At 37.0% G+C, this 19,136-nt stretch overlaps 1 protein-coding gene across 3 annotated transcripts in view; it reads right to left on the bottom strand.

Annotated features, from left to right (window-relative positions):
• The window catches only part of ccbe1 (collagen and calcium binding EGF domains 1), an 84,606-nt gene extending 67,454 nt beyond the window's left edge, over window positions 1–17,152 (bottom strand). For all 3 annotated transcript variants that reach the window (XM_067375974.1, XM_067375975.1, XM_067375976.1), the window contains exons 1-2: window positions 16,977–17,152; window positions 16,771–16,851 (exon numbers count right to left, since the gene is read on the bottom strand). In XM_067375974.1, coding sequence (XP_067232075.1) covers window positions 16,771–16,851; window positions 16,977–17,083 — 188 coding nt within the window. In that variant the 5' untranslated portion in view covers window positions 17,084–17,152. The remainder of the gene's footprint in view (window positions 1–16,770; window positions 16,852–16,976) is intronic.
• Window positions 17,153–19,136: the final 1,984 nt, after the last annotated feature.

The raw sequence follows: 19,136 nt of genomic DNA, 5'->3' as shown, positions 1-19,136 counted from the left end.
CATCACTCCGCTTGTCATGGCGGTCGGGCAAATCCACTGTATTTTATTTTTATTTTTTTACAAATTGGACACTTGTTGTACCATGAACTGTAGTTTTAAAGAGTTTTTTTTTTTGTCGTTGTTTAGACCTGAAACTCATATTTAATCATAGCATCTATTTTACAGTTTGTTTAGATGTTTTCAGAGATGCGAGCTCCAGGCTGTCAGCAGCTGTTCAGTGCTCCTGTACCCGCTGACAACAGTTTTATCTCGGCCAGTACTTCTGGGATTCGCTGCGGTCTCTTATAGTGGTTAAACATGAGATATAATTAATTTTGGTACATAAAACAGGCAATCTTTGGTCTTGTTAATCTATTAATTGTTCCTGAGCAAATCAAATTTAGTTAAATTTAATAATTTAATATTAAGGCTATATTTAACTTGCGTCCAGTAGAGCTTTTTTACGTTTGACTGAATTGTACAATTGTGTTTATTTCTTATTGTCATTTATAATGGCTATTGTTGTTAATTTTAAAAATTGTTGTTCAATAAATATTATTTTATATAAATAATATGTTGTATTTGTTATTGAGAAAGGTCCATTAGTGTGTAATATGGATTAAGTGAAAGTTACATTAATACGCCATTAGATGGCGGAAAATTTTACTAATGAATAAGTCAGTCGCAAGAGACTTATAAATTGAAAGGGATTTTTGTAAACAAAGGACGTTGTTTTAGTGCTGTTATGGAAAATTCCCCTAACTGTAAAAAAGACAAATAGAAAGATCGCTTTCCTCAGCAGACATTCAAACAGATTTTTATAATGGACCTGAAGAATGAATGTTATATCAGACTTGGTCAAACTGTAAACTTGAGATTTGTATCTGTGGCGGGTTTTAGAGACACTCTGTTGTTATTTCTTATTTATTTACACACTCATGTCGTCGAACTGTTGTATAAATGCAACATCACGCTCATAGCCATGCAATAATGCTGTATATCAGCATTCTGTGATTACCTACGGCGCGTGATAATGTATTGATCTAAAGATGAACTCTGCAGTACAGTATTGGCTCATTTTCAAGTAAAAACTGAAACGTAAACAATAACAATTAACAAGAATCATTAAAATAGTAATTTCAATAGCAGATTGAACTGCCATTTTCCAACATGTCCTTCCAAAAATGTACAGTACATCTGATTCTGTAGGTCAGTTGATAAGTGCATGGATAAGAAATTGAATTGCATGGATGACATAGCAATGTTTCTGTATAGAGTACAAGACCTTCAGGGTTCTAGCCTGCCCTAATATAACTTTAGATTTTAATAAGCCAAAATTGTAACAAGTAGATGTATATCAGCAGCGGGAACACATTTGTTTGCATTTTGATTTGTGATTTCACTGGAACGGACAGTGAACCACAGAAAAGCAAAAGGGAGATAGAGTGCACAGCTGTGTGTGGTAGAAAACATAGCCGCTCTATGTCGCTGTTGACAACTGCGATAATAACTCAGCAAACAAATTACAAAATTCCAGCAGGTCTCCCTCATTATAACACATACAAACAAAATACAAACTTATGCCTCAGAAATGGAGAAGCTTCCACTATATTAAATGCATCACGGTAACAAGATATGTCAAAGTGCTGGGAACATGATGCCACTGTCCCCACTGTAAATGATGCCCATGATATTAAAAGGATGAAAAACAGAAATAGGATGGATAGCAGGATACAATGATGCGTAATCAGCAAACGTGAACAAGAGCAAGACCAGAGTTCCGAGGCAATTCATACATCACTGAGGAATGCAACACAACAAAAACAACACGTCCTCTCCCCCGCACGCCTGCCAAGATATCCCAAACAGCACTGCAGACTCCCTGTTGCTCAACTGTGCTCTCAAATTGTGCCGAATAGATGTCTGCTATTTCAGTCAACTACTGAAAAAAATGGGCCTTAAATGACAAGTTTCCCGGATCTCTCTATAATGCCGGGATGGAGAGAGCACGCTACATTCACTTTAGCTGAGAGTTTTCTCAATGAGCTGAGGTACTGAGTTATTCATCCTGAACGAATGGCAGAACTTGAGCAGAAAGGGCCTTTCTTGCCAACGATGTCTTTGAGGATTAAGATTCACACGCAATTAGAAATAAAATCCCAACCTACACCAAGGGCAATTCAAATGATGGAACAAACTGAATTTATTAAAGTGCCCCTATTAAGCTTTTTCGAGAATTAACTTTCATGCAGTGTGTAATATATAAGGGTGTGAATTGTCACTGGTCTCATGATTCAATCTGGTTACGATCATCATGTCAACGATTTGATTCAATATCACAATGCATCACGAGGCGTTGCAATATTACTGCACATGGTTACATTTTCATCCATGAATGCAAGCAGTTATTATATATATTATATATATGAACTCCCTTTTTATCTGCTCCAAGGAAGTACACTTCCTGAATGTAGTCAAACAAAACTTAAGTCTGAACACAGCAGACGACAGGAGCATTTAGAACTAATAGTAATAGTTCACTAGTAAATACTAAAAGCTAGGGATGTAACGATTCACCCAACTTACTCAAATCCTAAATCAAATAAATAAATAAATAACAGAAATAAAAGAAATCTCTTTATAGGAGTACATAAACAAAATGTTTATTTGCTCTATTAAAGGCTGAACTATCTGTAGCCGTTTAAAATTAGAGGCAAGCACTGCATTTTAATCACGATCCTAACAAAGATGCTGCATACATGTAGCATGAGCAGTTTGTTACTTAAATTAGACTGTATAATTTCAAAATTTGAAGCAAAAACAGAATGGTCTGACCTTAGCTTTGTGAAATTATGCCATATAAAACGTCATAACGGCAGACGGGCTGCATGAGAACACAAATTCACTGACTGACAGCAGGTGCCGTTTATGGAACAGCGGCAATACAGCACTTCCATTGGTTACCGGTGTAAACAAAGCAGCGCTGCGCACTTATAAACACTACTTTAAAAAGCATTGTATGGAGGTAAGATGAAAAGAAAATACCATCTGAACTTTTCTGAAGACAGTAACTCCCCTCGGATATATATTTATATAAACCCCCACCCCCAAATGTATTGCGTTTAATTTAGCATCTCAACCAACTTGAATCATCACATACTTTAATCGATTTTCAACTGGTTCGGTGTGCGCAGTTACATCCCTACTAAAAGCACATGAAACTGTCAAGTAGTGTACTCAAGTTACAATAATGCTCTCACACACATGCACACGCACTCGCTCACACGCTGTAAATGTTAAAATAGTGGGTGCATTTTTATTACTCGCTTTTATGTTTTGCCTCCCTCGGCCATTTTACACTAACGAGACAAGAGCGCATGGGACAAATGACATCAGAGAAACTTCAGTAGGCTATAATCGATTATGGTCTATTTCTGCGTCGATGCAGAATCATCCACGTCTGCATCACAATGCATCGTAGAAATTATTAATTTCAACACCCTTAGTAATATAGCTGTTTGTGAATGTAAAAGGTCTGCAAAGTTTTAAAGATCAAAGTACATGTGCAAAAAAGTTATTGTCTCCTAAAAGAAAGAACAGATTCTGCCATAACAAGTCATCAGCAATTCAAACCTACATTGCTACAAACCTAAGTAACAAATTTTAATAATGCCAGTCTAAGGTCTTCATTGGCTTCCCATAAACAACATCTACTTTGACCAGCCCTCAAGCACTGTAGTTGTAGCTGAGGCCTGGAAGAGTTTGGTTCATGTTGTGATTGGTCCACTGCCAATGCAAAGTGGAATTGCATGTCGAAAAGACGATGTTTCCATCGCTGCAATTCCACTTTGCATGGACTTCAAAAGGATGAGGACTCTGGAACTGATACGGAAACAGACGACACCATCATTACTGTTCGTATCACTGTGTATACAAGTGATGAGGAAGCCTCTACATCTGAAATTCAGATATGGTAATGAGCATTTTGTTTCAGACATGTGCTGTAAGCAGTGGACCAATCACAACAGACTGGGCCGTCTGACCAATCAGAGCAGAGTAGGCTATTGGAAAGGAGGAGTTTAGAGAGACTGAATCTTTGAACAAACAGTTTTCAGACTCTTTGAGAAATGAGTTGATGTGCAATGTATATTATGACATGTATGTTTTTTGACCTTTGATGCCTTTAAATCTATTGTATTTTCAAATTTTCATTTGTTCCATAGGCTATCAACTTGCTTAATTCAAATAGGAAGAGGTAGTTTTTAATCTTTTACCTTTTCTTAATGTGCTATTAATGTTGTGTATTTGTCTGTCTTGTGTGTGGTGCTATCATGCTGCAGAACAAATTGCCCCTAAGGGGGACAATAAAGTTTTACAATACAATACAATACAATACAATACAATTATAGGAGACAAAATTAGAAACCTTTAAAATAGCATAATAGGGGCATTTTAAGAAAACAAGACCTTGGAAATAGTCCAAAAGGTTGGGGTTCCACAAATAGACAGTTAGTTCTGAATCACATGATTTCAGCTGCGCTTATTCAATATGCTTTCCATTCACAAAGTACATATGAAGTTAACTGCGAATCTGCGACGTAGCTGTGACAAGATTGTCCACATTCATTGGGATGTGTGGGAGTTTTTGTGACTGTACTCTTTACACTATGCAACTGTACATAGTAGAAAAAAGTTACTGTTCTGAAGTTTTGGGTCAGTAAGATTTTTTTTTTTAAAGAAATTAATACTTTTAATCAGTAAGGATGCATTAAATTGATCAAAAACAACAGTATTGCATTTCTAATGTTAAAAAAGATCTCTATTTCAAATCAATGCTGTTCTTTTGAACATTCTAATAATCAAAGAATAAAAAATAAATAAAAAAATATGTATCACTGTTTCACAATGCATCACAAGAATATTAGGCAGCATATCTGTTTCCAACACTGATAATAATAAGAAATGTTTCTTGAGCAGCAAATCAGCATATTAGAATGATTTCTGAAGGATCATGTGACACTGAAGACTGTTAGTAGAAAACTTTAGGTGAAAATTTCTTAGTTAATATCAACCTAAAACATTAGCTACTTACAAACAAAGAAATGAGGTAATGGGAACTGGTTAAATGACAAAATGACTTACTGGATTTACCACAGGCCCCAATTATTCAGGTTGTTGACCTTTGACCTTCTAAATTGCACGAGCAAACCATTACCGGCCTAACCATGAGTCTGTATCGTCTTGACTAGTGAGACAAAACAGACCACCATTGCTTCTAATTACTGCAAAAAGAGCAGCAATTATTAGCAAAAATATGTAAAACTGTGGTCCGGTAATTAACCTTTGTGAATGCAAGACAGCGAGAGGGATGACCATCATTTGTATGTGACACCATAACGTCACATCACAATAACATGGTATAACTTTGATCATTTTTGAGGTATATTTCTGAAATATGATTTAAATACAGTCCCTCATATTTAAAAAACAACAAGGATTCTATACCTTAGTACTGTAGTTTATTTAGCCATTCAGTTTCTCTCCAAGCTAATTTCAGAGCCATTCATAACATTTTATGCGAGAGAATCGCTGGAAATATAAAAACCACCGCTTTTGTTGATAACGTTTTCTTTATGTTCATAAAATTGCATGAGCAAACCGACCTGAAGTTGATGCAATCTGTTTAGATGTCAATGGGGCGTTACAATTTTCACCTCAGATAATTTCTTCAAGACTGATATTTCGAAGAAAGCTCACGGAAAGCTTCATCTGAATTCATAGCTTACAGCTGTGTACACACACCAATGCGGCATCACCAACCAGACCGGTGTTGAAAGAAACAGCGTCATGACAAGATGTAGAAAGCAAAGAGAGAAAATTATTAAAGGAGAGTGCTAGAAAACAAATGCCTTTTTCCACCGCCACTATTTTCATCAGAATTATCACAGAATCCATCAGGGACTTGTGTAAATTCCAGAGGTTGTTGGGTAATGCATTCGTTTTTCTTCATGCTTTGACTAGCTTTGCTCAACTGATCCCAAACAAACTCTGGCTACGTCCCAACTAGAATCACTCGATCTAACGTTTTCTTGAGCTGGCTTCAAGCATGCTGAAAATGTTCTTCAGCGGACATTCATTAACTTTTGGGTTTTTGGAGAGGAGAATGAAGGTCATCCCTGTCGTAAATACCGGCCAGTTGAAAAGCCTATAAATCAGCTTGAGTGGTGTTGACTCGGTGGTCAGTGGTCCATTTTATTTAAGCATCTACAGACCTCATGACTCATTTGTGCTTTAAAAAGATACATATTCAGATGGAATCCTAACCCTCACTATAAAAACACCCCATAACACACCAGAGCTCTTTATGAGCAAACAAGAAGGAATTTGTTTGATATTCAAAGAAACAATACCACAAACAAAAGACTGGCACATTGACTACGGTTTGATCGGCTGCCATTAATTCCCACAGACATCATAAAGACACAACAGAGAACAATGCAAAGGATTTCCTGTTAAATCACCCTTTTCGTTTCATGGGTCAAAAATGCCAATATCCTATTCCCCGGAATTTCACGAGCTGGTGGTCAAAATGGTTTGTTTGACCTGATGAGCATTTTGAGCTGATTGATGAAGACCTTCACTGATATGAACCATATGGTCAACTTAACCAAGCAGGGCATTAATCACTGTAAAATTGCGTAATATTTCTGGCTAAGTCATAAAATTAAATGTACTGAAATCCCAAATGGCAGATGCTCTGAGAGTGATTCGCATCAATTACTTCCAGCTTGTGTCTTTTGAATATTAAAGGGGAGGACAAAACCATCATAAAATGTTTGTTGGAAATAAATCATACTCAAATATTTTTAAAATTAAGCAGCAAAGATCTCTTATATCTTCAGCCTGCGGATATGTTGCCTCAAACTAAATTTCTTCCATATTTCATGTGTTAATCTAGTTGACAGAGTTCATGCTCATACTAGTTTAGATAAACTGCTCCTGATGAATTATGAACACTGGCAAAGTCTAAATCAATTAAAAGTCATGGATTTTTTTTTAAATCAAATCACAATTACAATTTCAATTTTGATTTTAATTTGATTTAATTTAGTTTTTGGAAGTGAAAAAGAACAAGTCATTGTATAATTTACATTCCCAGAATTCCCCGTATGACACTTTACATTTCATGTATTTTCATTGAAATAACTATGTTTCTTTTCATTTTTTTCTAATCAGTTATGTACATTAGATTTTTAGGTTACATCTAATGTTGTTAAATTAATGTTTACTGTATTTTTTAATATAATGTGTGTTACCATGGTGGTGTTTAGTGTTTGTGTGAATGACACTGTGCACCTTCTATATATTAGTATTGTCCTTCTCATCTTGTGGAAAAGCTGCTTGTGATAAACTTTGATTCATCATGTGACTCTTATCACCACTGTGTTTGGTGTTTGTCAGTGTATTACAAAGTATGAAATGGATATTAGTTATTCAATAGATTGGTAAATTAAAATTCATTATATCAGTTAATGAAATATGGTATTTTTCTGTACATTTAGGTTAAATCTGTAAAACCTAAAATGTTTCATTTTTTTATGGTAAATTTCTGGCAACCACAGCTGCTGTTTTTTTTTTAACTGCATATTTAATGGATTTTTTTTTACAGTCATAATCCCATATATATTTAAAAGATTAGTTTACTTATGAATGAAAATTTCCTGATAATTTACTCACCCCCATATCATCCAAGATGTTCATGTCTTTATTTCATCAGTTTTTGAGGTTTTAGTGGACTTCACTGGGGTACAACAGGTTGAAGGTCCAAATTGCAGATTCAGTGCAGCTTCAAAGGGCTCTACACAATCCCAGCCGAGGAATAAGGGTCTTATCTAACGAAACTGTCATGATCACCGTCTGTTCCTGTCAGTTCCCGGACTACATTACCCACAATCCTCCCTGCCAGTCACATGTTCACTCCACACCAATCACCTGTCGCCACATACAGCCATGCACACACTCCTCACTAATCACCACACCCAGCTGCAGTACATTAACAGGACTATAAAGGACTCACACTCACACCACCAGTTTGCGAAGTCTTGATTCCTTGTGACAATTCTGAGCGTTTCCTTGTTTTCTGTCTGCCTGTGATTGATCTTGCCTGTTCCTGTTTTTGACCCGTTGCTGCCTGTCCTGACCCTTGCCTGTTTTACTGTTCTGTGAATGATATCTGCCTGTCCTGACCATTGCCTGCACCCTGATTACGATCCTGCCTGTCCCTTGCTGTTCTCGTCTGCTCCTGATTGACCCTGCCTGTACGACATTCTTAATAAAGCTTGCATTTGGATCTTACCATGACTCCCGCTTCGTTACAGAAACAATCTGTCATTTTCTAAAAAAAAAAAAAAAAATGTATATAATTTTTAACCATAAATGCTCATCTTGCACAGTTCTGCAATCCGCCATTCATTACGTAATCACATTACAAAGGTCACACGTGACGTAGGTGAAAGTACAGATCCAGTGTCTACAAAGTGACTGTGCAAAGATTAAGCCAAATGCCCTTTACAAAAAACAATATAGAATTTTTTCGAAGTTGGAGGGGAAAATGAGATTTTTTGCCCTAACGTGGTGCTTCCGTCCACATTACGTGTGACCTTTCCAACGTGATTACGTCATGCTGACAGGTCGCAGAACTAGTGCAAGATGATCATTTGTTGTTAAAAAGTATATAATTTATTTTATTTTTTTAAGAAAATTACCAACCGTTTTGCTAGAAAAGACCCTTATTCCTCATCTGGGATCATGTAGAATGCTGCACTGAAACTGCGATTTGGACCTTCCACATGGTGTACCCCACTGAAGTCCATTATATGGAGAAAAATCCTGGAATGTTTTCCTCAAGAACCTTAATTTATATTAAACTGAAGAAAGACGTAAACATCTTGGATGAGATGGGGGTGAGTAAATTATCAGGAAATTTGAGTTCTGAAGTGAACTAATCCTTTAACTCCCTGAGGTCCGAAAACGCGCCGGCGCATTTGCAGGATTTTTTTCACACTGCAGCAAAACAGACTTAAAATACTCCCGTCATTTCTTGTCATAGGGACATAAGTAATATATCAATATAATATATGCCATTAGTTCCTAGTTCCTTTTCTTCTTTATATGAATTTGTGGCCTAAAGGTGTACAGAGTGCCCTCCGGCTGCAAGTATGAATTGTAAACACAGTATCCAGCACACATAGTGATGACAATAAATATTACTTCTCAGTATAGAAAATTGACATAAATATATAAGAATCTAGGGATGTCCAGATCCGATCATGTGATCGGAAATCGGGCCCGATCACGTGGTTTCAGACTCGATCGGAATCGGACGTTACCTCCCGATCAGGACTCGGATATATATGTATTAGGGGTGCAACGGTTCTCGGTAAAAAATCGAACCGTACCGTATGGTTTGTTTAAAATAGCAACGTGGAAAACAGACAGACACAGTTCAAATAATGTATGTTTCAGTCGATGGATGCACAAAACGTTACAACAACGATAATCAAAAAGCGTGGACAAAACAGTCACTCTTTGTAAACTGTTAACTGCGAGTGCCGTCTGCTCTCATGTCCAGTCATTTACGCCGTCATCACCCGGGTGTTGATACAGGTGAGACCTGAACAGCACACGTTGCTATCTGTGTTTAAACTAACTCATTTAAGCCTTGCTGATTTAAACCTTCAAGAACAAGACGCGAAAGTGAACTCGCAAATACTGAGTTCTCTTTCACGTCTTGCGCTTCGGCGGCCACATTCATACAAACATTATTTAAAAATGCCCGTCCTAGCTAATATCCTAGCAAACATAGTCGGTTATGTCTTAAGTGAACGTATATTAGTCGAGAAAGACAGCGCATGTGGAACAGTAAAGGTATGTACTGGATTGTGCATGTCTTAAAGGGAGAAAAACTATTCTTGCTGCCTGTTTTTAATGTTAAATAAAACAACAAATAACAAAGAAATCACTTACTGCTCTTGACTGAATAGTTTTTGTAACTTCAATAATGATTAATCTTTATTTATTTTACAGTAAAGATAATATGAAGTGATATTTTATATTTGATTACTTTATCCATTTTCTGTACGTGAAAACGACTGTTAGATACCTGAAAAACCTGAAAAGCACTGTTCCTGGATCTGTTTTTTCGCTCTTCTTTATTCTTTTTCATGTAGGCTATTATAGAAGTATCGGATCGGGACTCGGTATCGGTAGATACCCAAAATCAAATGACTCGGACTCGGACTCGAGGGCAAAAAAACGTGATCGGGACATCCCTATAAGAATCCATCAATATTTCTCCAAATGTGCATGCTTTTAAGCTAAATGCCTATATGTAATGCCATAGAGGTAACATAATTGTTCAGACACTTTGCATCACAGAAATACATTCTATTTTAAAGAATATAATAGAATACCATTATTTTAAATTGTAATAATATTTCACAGTATTGCTGTTTATGATGAGCTGAGACATTATTGCAGAGGGTTTTTTTCACAGCCTACCTGACTGAAAGGCCTCATTAATATGCAAGTCATTTCAGGTCATTGTTATGTGATTCTTTTGTCTTATCAGGTGTAAATGGCCCATTATTCATGATGATTCACGCCTCCACGCATACTGTGTTTCTTGACAAAAAGTGTCTTACAAAACCTAAATCAATATACTGTTTTATAAGAAGGAGTAGGCAGCATAATTTTTACATAATTCTGAAGCAAAAACTCTAGTCTACAACCTCCAATACCCAGAAGTCTTGTGAACACAGATTTAATATACTTTTTTTGGCCTTATTTCAGTGACTTAAGTTTTTTGTTTTTTTCAATAACCACACATAAACATGATTCCTTCAAAAATACAAACATGTACATACATGTTCCTCACATATTATTGTAGCCTAGTTTGTGCTGAATACAGTGTAATGATAACTTTTGTCATTTATATGTTTATGAACAACTGAAAAAAGCACAAATGTCAGGGCATGTCAAAACTCCTCCAAGCCCCAAATCAGCCTCAGACTCCAGAGGGTTAAGGGAACAAACAATAAATCTTTTGCAATTACAAAAGAAGCAGGACACTGACAGATTCTCAAACTTCAATTGTCTTCTCCTCAATACAGTCCCCCCCACCCCCACAAAAGAAAAAAAGTATATTTCGTGAAAGGCAATAATGTCATAGCATAATTATGGATTCATGTAGATCAAATTAAACTAAAGAGTGTGGAATGTGGTTACCGGTTTGTCCAAACAATGGAAGTTAGAAGGGATGGTAGGAATGTTTTGGAAAGCCTTCGCCCTTCAGTTTTAAGTCCCAAATCTTAAAGTAATCGAACAATCAATCCCGGAGCTGTTCAGCGGTGGGTAACCAGTACACTTGTGAAGCCATGTTGCAGGTTTTAGTTTACTGTGAATATGCCAGACACATCTGCATTTGCTCAAAAGAGCTTTTGGACATGTCTGGGTTGAAAAAAACAATATGATCTTGTTTCTTTTAATGGCCACTTTTGGAAATAAACTCCCTAGACACCCGTGGATATTAAAGATGAACGAGGGGTGAGAAAGACATGCGACTGGACTCTAGAGGCTTACAGTTTGTGTAAAGGTTCAGCCGATAATTAAAAAGCTTTCTGCTGGCGACGAACAAGTGCTTGTGGTCAGATGAACTTTATGTTTAAGTTCATGGCTGGTTTTCTGTCCTAGAGGGGATAGTGAGAGGAAAAAACTGAGAGGGTTTATATGATATGGCCTTTGTCTGTTTGGTTCCCTTTGCCTTTTGCCCTGGAATGCTTCTACTTCAGAGCATAGAAACAGGCCTAAAACCACCAGAAATATTTGGAAGAATAATCAAGAACCAAGTTCTCCAGAAACGTATGTTCTGGAAAGGCCTGCTCTGATCTGGCTTCACAATGTTGTCCCTGATCCCATTCCTGTGAAACAGTACATCTATTAATCCAAAACTATTGTACTAAATCACTTTGTGCATGGCACTTAATTTAGAACAAAGCTATCTATGGCACTATCAAACAAATCTATGGCACTATATCAACAACGTCACAGCAGCCTTTCAGAATACACAGCTGTCCAATGTAAAACTATATCCTCCAATAAAGGATCCATGACACTATTAAAATAAACCATCCAATTGTTCTTGACGGTGGTATCCTTCTGAAGTCTTAACAGAAATGAGCAATTAAGCTGTTAAACAGGACGCATGAAAGCGAATGGTCCTTTATGCTTCCATTTGTCCTGCTGTCAACAGACTCAAGTGTGTGGAGTAGAGGGCTGCACTGGGATTGGGGTCAAGCAGGACCCAACGCAAATTTTGCGGGAGCGGGCAGTTTTACCTTTGCTGGGGGTGGCAGTGGGTGGTCAAAAAGTACAGCGCAGGTCCCGTGATTTGCCAAGAAACTAAAGGACTCAACAAACGAAGTTCACCGCACTTAATCAGTATACATTCTCTTTCTCCACTATCTGAAGTAAACTAGGCCAAGTGAGTCATTATTTAATTCATTTGTTAAGTACATTTAATTTTTTTTTTTTTTTTTTTTTTTTTTTTTTTTTTATTATAGCATAATTATTGTGCCTTGTTAGGTTACCAGAATTTAACTGTTATGGTTGCGTTTGTGTGTCTGTGTGTTCAGCGGCCATCTTGAAACGCCTCTCAGGCATTCAAGTGCAGCTCCTATCTCTCCTATCTCTTGTATGGGGAAACATCAAATTCTCCAAAGCTGTTTGCCAAGCTTTCGATTAAATTTCATATTTGAAATCACCAACGAAATCTAACAACAACTGTCTCATAAAAGCGTTCGAATCATGACAAAAAAACAGTCTTTTTATCAGGCTGGATCAACCTAATGTGAATGCGCAGTCCTAAATGCACGGGTCTTGTGCCTCATTTCGGAGGCGTGCATCTGACTGTTTCTATAGAAACCGGAGCTTCTAGCGGCCGCTGCAGTGACACGGTGACTTTACCAGTCGGCGATTGGCTCTTATTTAGAAGGCGGGACTTATTCCGCCATATTGCGTGTTGCACTTTCTCCCATTCAAAATAATAAGAGTGACGCATCTTGTGTTATTCTGTAGTCTTTGGTTACGCACCACCTTTCCAACGTGATTACGTAATGCGTGGCGCAGAGCAGAGTGAGACAAGCATTTGTGGTTAAAATGTATATCAATTTTTATTTTATTTTTTAGACAGATCGTTTCGCTAGATAAGACCCTCAGCTGGGATCGTGTAGAGCAATTGAAGCTGCACTGAAATTGCAATTAGGACATTTTTAACCTGTTGAACCCCAGTAAAGTCCACTATATGGAGAAAAATCCTGGAATGTTTTCCTCAAGAAAGAAAGACATAAAAATCTTGGATGACATGGGGGTGAGTAAATTATCAGGAAATCTTAATTCTGAGGTGAACTAATCCTTTAAAGTCAAATTTCATAATATTTGTGTTGTTTTATTTTTGTATTGTGAATTATTTTCTCATCCATTTTTTTTTAAGAGAATTGTTTTTTTTGTTTTTTTTTTAGAAAACATTGCAATGTATGTAATTGCAATGTAATATTAATGTAATTGTTTACATTATTCAGATACAAATGTTATCTATTACAGTCAGCCACAAGCATACTTTTACACACATACGTAAATAGTTTCTGAGATAAAGCCAATAAAAGTTCAATAAATGATCATTCAATGATGGACAGAATGTTTTAGCACTACATCCCTGGCCAGTTTTCACAGCTATCTAGTTCCAGGATGGATCACAACTAAAGAAAATGACACACTGAAATGCATGAATGTTCTCCTCTGTTTGACTTTATGACATTCAAGAGACAGACCCTGGCTTGCAGGCATGTTTCTAACACAAGAACAGATGCGCAGGAGATCAAATCAAATCACATCAGATTAGAAGCATCAATTAAACAATGAATGACACACAAATATTTCCTTATCGCATCATGAGATTGAGAACCGCCAAGGCACAATCGAAAAGAGGTGTGGTGGCTTATACTAACTGCTCCTGTTAATTTACGATGAGCTCATATTAAAACATCGATTGAGTCATTTTAGTGATCTGCATATGAGCAAATGTTACTGACAAGCCTGCTCACTTGAGACCCACTGTGTAAATACTCTCCAAGCACGCTTGAGAGATTTAGGGACTCCACAGGTCACCAGTGCTGGCGCACCATACACGGCAAGAATTTACAAGAACAAGCTTAATGGCGATTTTGGCAAGTGTTTCAAAGCATCACACATCAACGCCTGCTGAAATAAAAAGACCTGTTGTAGTTTGTACTTTAACTTGCTACTTCCAGCATGCAGGTGGACTGAAATGCACCACCACAGAAGAGAAAGTGTGACAAGGGAAAAGTATGGAAGCTTGTTTCCATCAGTAAATAAAAATAAAAAAGGTAATTGTGACTTTTTATCTCGCAATTGTGACTCCTTTTCTCAGAATTGCGAGATAAAAAGTCAGAATCGTGAGATATAAACTCACAATTCTGACTTTTTTCCCCTCACAATTCTATTTTTTTTTTTTTCTGGCAAATTGCGAGATATAAACTCGCAATTCTGACTTCTTTTCTCAGAATTGTGAGACATAAACTTGCAATGGCGAGTTATAAGCCCAATTCTGAGGAAAAAAAGACTGACTTTTTTTCTCAGAATTTAGTCCATAACTCACAATTCTGACTTTGTATCATGCAATTGTGAGGTTAAATTATTTCAGTAAAGCCGGTTCCCTGATTACCGCTAAATCGCCATCACCTGCTTTCAAATGGAGCGGCATTTAATAGACAGAGCCGTAGATCACTGACAAGCTACGCAATATCGCGTTTATTATCGAAGGCGATTCATCTGCGATAATGAACGCGATATTGCGTAGCTTGTCAGTGATCTACGGCTCTGTCTATAAAATGCCGCTCCATTTGAAAGCAGGTGATGGCGATTTAGCGGTAATCAGGGAACCGGCTTTACTGACGAAATGCGCGTGACAATCGCATGCGATATATTGCCCAGCCCTAGTTTAAATCACATAATTTTGACTTTATATCATGCAATTGTGACTTTATAACTAGCAAATCTGAAAAAAAGTCAGAATTTTGAGTTTATATCATACAATTCTGACTTTTTAACACGCATTTGTGAGTTTATATCACACAATTCTGACTTTTTAACACGCAATTGCGACTTTATAACTTGCAATTCTGACTTAATAACACGCAACTGCGAGTTTATATCACACAATTCTGACTTTATAATGCAATTGCGACTTTATATCTCGCAATTCTGATTTTATAAATCACATTTGCGAGTTTATATCACGCAATTTTGATTAAAAAAATTGAGAGATAAAAAGTCGCAATTATACCTTTTTTATTTTTATTCAGTGGCGGAAACAAGCTTCCATAGAAAAGTGATAATGTAAGGGAGAGTAAAACCTTTTCAACTGTTTGATTTAAATTCTAGATAATTATTTAAAGAAATAATTAAACTATACATTACCAAACCTGTATGACTTTACGTCATCCGTGGACCACAAAGGAGAGAAAGTATCATTTGGACTACATTTATGAGACTTCATGGTGCTTTCTGTCTTTTGCAGCTCAGCAACCTGTATCTTTACTTGCTTTGATCTCAAGAACATTCATAAAGCCTCCTCCTTTTATGTTAAACACAAGAAAGTCTCACATATGGGTTTTAAAAAAATTATGATAGTGAATTACTCAGAATAGATTTTTGAACTAACTATACCTTTAACTGAGGGGGTGTGCAGCAACACAATAAACCTCAATATTAATCTAACCATCCTTTGGCAAAGCAGTAGACTGGAACAACAAGACCTGCTTTAAAACTAGCTTAAGTTACTGCGGTAAGGCTGAGGAATCTTGGTCTGCTTTGCATCCGGAGCCAGCTTAAAGCACCAGCATCATAATCCTCAACCTTCAAAGAATAATATCTCCTTGCTTTCTTTCACTAATTCTGAAAGGTCACAGGAATGAAAACAGGATTACTTAACATGCCCCACACAAAACACCAACACAGCTAACCAAGTGAAAGAAAACCCTGGGGACTTCATGAGAACAGAAACAGCACGAGTCACTCTTGAGGAAAGGAAACACTTACTAATCAAGTGATAATCTAGCGATAGCCTATTAAAGAAAATCTATTTTAATCTAAAAAAATGAAAAAATGCACTTTATATATAGACATATATATACACACAAAGAGAGATTGAGAGAGAGAGAGAGACCAGCTGATTGAACAAATTTTAGATTAATTTTCAATTTGAAAGGACACAATGTGGGTCTCGTTTTTTAAATATAAACTCAGTATGGTTCTTCCATTTGCACATAAGAACTGCATAAAACGCAGCTGGAGTCTGTGTGCTGTTAGTGATGTAGAATAAAATGGTACATTAAAAACTGTCTGCCATCAGAAATGGAGCCAGTTGTTCTATTTCAAACTTAATCATAAAGCAACCAAAGATAATTTATTGGCAGCCTTCCTACAAATAAGATTTTCTGAAAATCTTCAAGCAAAACGGGATTCATTGCATAAACATTCAAAACAGTCATGATTGACAGACAGATCTTTATTTATCCCACATGGGAACCTGTAAAGTCCAATTCAGGCTTGCTTCAATAAACACAAAAAGTTCATACAAAACGATAACAGCTATTACATACAACACACAAGAACCTACAGAATGCTGAGATGGATGAGTAAACAGTTCTTTACCTGTAGCATGTGGTCACCTCTCCAGTGGATTTTACGCAGGGGTATTTCGTCGTTGCGATTTTGTTCTCTGAACACACTTCTCTGTAAGACAAAGAAGTCGTCAGCTGTTTCTTTTTACATAAACAATTCTGCCTCACGCGCAGGAAACAAACTTTCCATCCTCTCGAGTTTGTGCAAACAGCGAGCTGACAGCACGCGCACTTTACCTGTCCACATCCTCCTTCTCCTCTCGGAAAGTCCACGGCGTTCCCGATGAGAACAGTATTACCACCACAGCGAGACTGAGAGGAGTTCCTCTGCCCGTGTAGATCATTTCAAACACTCTGAGATGATAAAAAGATATTTGTCCGTATAACGCCAGCGTCTTGAAGTTCAGCGCTTGTTTCTGAGGAATTGAGAGAGTATTGATTGGTTACCTCCTGCGAAGCCCCACGCGCAGATTCCCTCCGGCCCCTCCTACTGCAACACTTGATCAGCTTGCATAGGTTCAGGAAAGCAAGTTATAAATATAATATTTAATAATTGCCGCAGGTAACATTAAAGTCATTCTTGGAAATAAGCCTGAAACCGTGGGGTGTGAGGTTTGAGATAAATAATTATTATTTTATTTAATGTTATAATAGGCTACATATTTAGACAAATAAAAATTCAGTATCTGAAATTCAGACCATACTGAAAATGTTTTCCCTTTGTGTGTGTGTTTATAAATATATATATTGTGTGTAAATGAGCTGCGGACAAAAATGAACATTTTGTCATCATTTACTCACCCTAAAGTTGTTAGAAACCTGTATGAGTTTCTTTCTTCTGTTGAACACAATGGAAGATATAAAGAATGTAATTAACCAAAAAGCTGATGGACCCCATTGACTTCTATAGTATTGTTTTCCTTCTATGGAAGTCAATGGGGTCCATCAACTGTTTGATTACCAACATTCTTCAAAATATCTTCTTTTGTGTTCAACAGAAGAAAGAAACTCATACAGGTTTCTAACAACTTTAAGGTGAGTAAATGATGACAACATTTTCATTTTTGGGTGAACTATCCCTTTAAGCCCAAGAATATTAGCTCAACTTAGATATTTTTGCTCCAACATTTTATTAATTGGCATTTTTACATGACAAGTGTTTAATTCTGTACATAAATACATGAACAAAGAAATTACAATTGCACAAATAATGTTATGTCATGACTGACTGCCATGGAAGCTGTTAAGGAACCCAAATGGCCCACAAAGCACTGCTGTCACAAAAAGATTTAGGCTAATAGTATACTTGCTGAATTTAGTTATTTTTATGTCAGTGCTATTGATGCCCATGTAATTCAGATGAACTGGGGCGACTTTTTGAAAGTTTTGCCCCCTAGTGGCTGACAAAACAGCAGCTGTTTCTTGTTTGAATGCAGAAGAGCCCTCACTAAAAATGATCTCCATCCCCAACCATCAGAAGAGCAATAAATGAAGATGATCTGGCCAGAAAAAACTTCCTGATGAATAATCTTGCATCTCATGAGATTCAGAATCGTTTCTCATGAGTAAGCAACTCTAAACATATCAGATGGGGTCGAACTCAAGTGCTTGGAAGAGCCGATAAATGATCTGCTTCCAAGGATGTGTTTCCATGGAGCTGTTTGCATGATGCTGCTGATGAATCTTGGCTGAGATTACTCTTTCGTGCCTTGTTTTTTGTAGCGATAAACCACTCCTTTTCTTTTCCTGTCAACACTTTCATTACAAATCCAAGATTTAAGAAGCAAGGTTGATGTCATCAGGGCCGATGTCTAGACTTTATGGAGCTAAGTATTAAAAGTTCACTCATTGCTTTCAAGGTTCAAAATCAAGGCTAAATGTATATTCATTTTTCTTAAGCAGTGTTGGGGAAAGTTACTTTAATGCTAGGGTGACCACATCCAATTTTTCCAGAGACAGTCCTGTATCTCAGCTCTATTTTTAGTGTCCCCACTTATTAAGAAAAAAATCATGTTTTGTCCCGTATTTCATCTTTCCTAAAATTTCCAATTACAATTGGGTGATCATAGAACGAGTAGTAGTAGTAGTAGTGTTCTGTCATGCAAGAACAGCCCAATCAATTCGTCATAGAACAAAATTACCATCCAATCACAATTCGTTATTGATTAGTGAAGGCGGGATAGGTGGAATCGTTTGGCGCTGAATGCACAGACCAGAAGGGCTCTCTCTCGCACACTCTCTCTCTCTTTCTTGCAAGTGATCCCAGTTCTCTCAGACAGCGTGCGTTCCGTTCTCCTTGGTCAAATGCACACATAGCTTTCAAAATGTCCATCGTGTATCGAGTATCTCACGTAAATACAGTAGGTTATGGCTTAAATGGACGTAAACAGGTAGGTG

Source organism: Chanodichthys erythropterus, chromosome 22, assembly GCF_024489055.1.
Source record: "Chanodichthys erythropterus isolate Z2021 chromosome 22, ASM2448905v1, whole genome shotgun sequence".
NCBI classification, from domain to species: Eukaryota; Metazoa; Chordata; class Actinopteri; order Cypriniformes; family Xenocyprididae; genus Chanodichthys; species Chanodichthys erythropterus.
This window is presented reverse-complemented; position numbering and strand designations above follow the sequence as displayed.